The following is a 1,937-nucleotide window of genomic DNA, read 5'->3' on the forward strand; positions in this document are numbered from 1 at the left end:
TTTCCGAAAACAAAACATAAAATTAAATAAGCTACATGCTTGTCCTTATTTATTTGTTTATTATTATTATTCCCTAGCGTATAGAATTGGCAACGTGAGATTATTATTTTTAGGCCATTGACCAAGAAACGTTTTCAACCCCAACATCCGTATCCAGCCCTAGAGCATCCCACACCGCCTGCGATCCATCCACGACGTTGTTCCGGCACGGTGGCTGTCCTGCATGCTCCGAATCACAACCGTTAACGGAGTCGCACTCGTCCACCACCTTAGCCAACACGCTCCTCCCGTTACTCGCGGTGATCCTTATCATCTTCAAGCACCTCGACCCTTGGTTGTACCACCCAGTGGACAGTGCCACCACTGGCTCTGAGTTTTCGTGGTAGTTTCCGTCACACTCAGATGGGCCACCTCCGTCTCCGCCTTCGCTGAAGTCGTTCAGGGTGAGTATTGCCTTGGTGGAGGATGACACCGGAGGCGAGCACCTGCATTCGGAAAACTTTATTCATATATATACATAATATTTAGCATTTTAATAAGTTGATAGCTGAGAGCTGTTTGATAAAAATTTAGTCAAATCAGTTAAATCATTTAACGGTTCTCGACTATCAACTTCACATGAAATCGACTTTACTGAGTTTTCACCTTTTAATAATATAATAATAAAAACACTTAAAAGTACAAAATAAAAAACAACTTTTTAATAGAAATAAACCATAAAAATGTCTTTCAGATATTTTTTTTTTTGAAAAAATATCTTTTAAATCTGTTAATAACTAAAATCTAAATAATATATGTATTTAAACATAAATATATAAATATATAATAACTGATTTTAGTGTTTAATTTTGACGTATAAATATTATTTTTATCTTTTTTTTTTATACTAGCTATACCCTTAAAATATATATCCTTATTAGCATGGCACCTGTATTGAGGGTAGGAGTTTGTGCCGCATTGAAGGTTGCCGGAGGATCGGCAGGTTCCGCCTCCACCACTTGGTGGAGCGGGGGTGGTGCAGATGTGAGTACCGACGTCAGGGTCGTCGTTGCACCTTCCGTTGATGCAGATGAGCTGGCCAGAGCAGTCGTTGAGGTTGTTGCATGGGCCGTTGCAGGAGGAGAGTGCGTTTATGAGAGTGAATAGGCACAAGGAACAATATAGAATCATAAAGAAGGAGGTTGCTTTGTGAGCCATTATTGGCGAATTAGACTAGAATGACTACTTGTCTAAATGGTGGTTTAATTTTGTGCTTTGTGAGCATTAGATAAGATGCTTAAATAGAGGACAACGATATATTAAAACTAAGGTTTAATTACTTGTATAGTCTCTAGTTGCACCCAATTTTTTAATAGATTTTTATTCTATTTTTTTAATTAAATTCATATATTATTTCAGTAATAAAAACGTTGAAACTAACAAATTATTATATTTAGGTATATTTTTTGTTTAACAAAATATTCTAACAATTCTAATATTTTTGTCACAGTAAAAACTTAATTACAAACTTTAATATGATATAAAGATTAAATAAAAAAATAAAAATTTAACTAAAAATTTATTAAAACTATAAAAATTAATAGAGTAATTAAATTTAAAAATAAATACATTAGATTCTTATAATTACATGTTATAAAAAAGAGTTATGCTATATATACATTAAAATCACTCACCAAAGTTAGTCATTAGTATAAAATACATACTAGAATACAAATACACATTGAAAATAAATTAGACTACACATATATTTATACACAAATACGTTGATAACTGATTTTAATGGCTAATTTTAGTCTACGAATAACATTTTTGTACAAAAAAATTGTGTGCTTATACTACATACACCAAAATTAGTTATCAAAAATTAAAAATTGATTGGTTTGTAAAAATATTTTATGTTCTTGTTTTCAACATTTTATATTTTAAAAAATATGATT

The 1,937-nt window shown here is 32.1% G+C and overlaps 1 protein-coding gene across 1 annotated transcript in view; it reads right to left on the reverse strand.

Annotated features, from left to right (window-relative positions):
• Positions 11-1,937, reverse strand: part of LOC107611809 (kiwellin) — a gene marked incomplete in the record, with an annotated part of 6,018 nt that continues 4,091 nt past the window's right edge. Inside the window, 2 exon segments of the mRNA XM_016313699.2 lie at positions 11-485; positions 929-1,174. Of these exon segments, the coding sequence (XP_016169185.1) occupies positions 110-485; positions 929-1,174 (622 nt within the window).

The sequence above is a fragment of the Arachis ipaensis genome, chromosome B08 (assembly GCF_000816755.2).
Source record: "Arachis ipaensis cultivar K30076 chromosome B08, Araip1.1, whole genome shotgun sequence".
NCBI classification, from domain to species: Eukaryota; Viridiplantae; Streptophyta; class Magnoliopsida; order Fabales; family Fabaceae; genus Arachis; species Arachis ipaensis.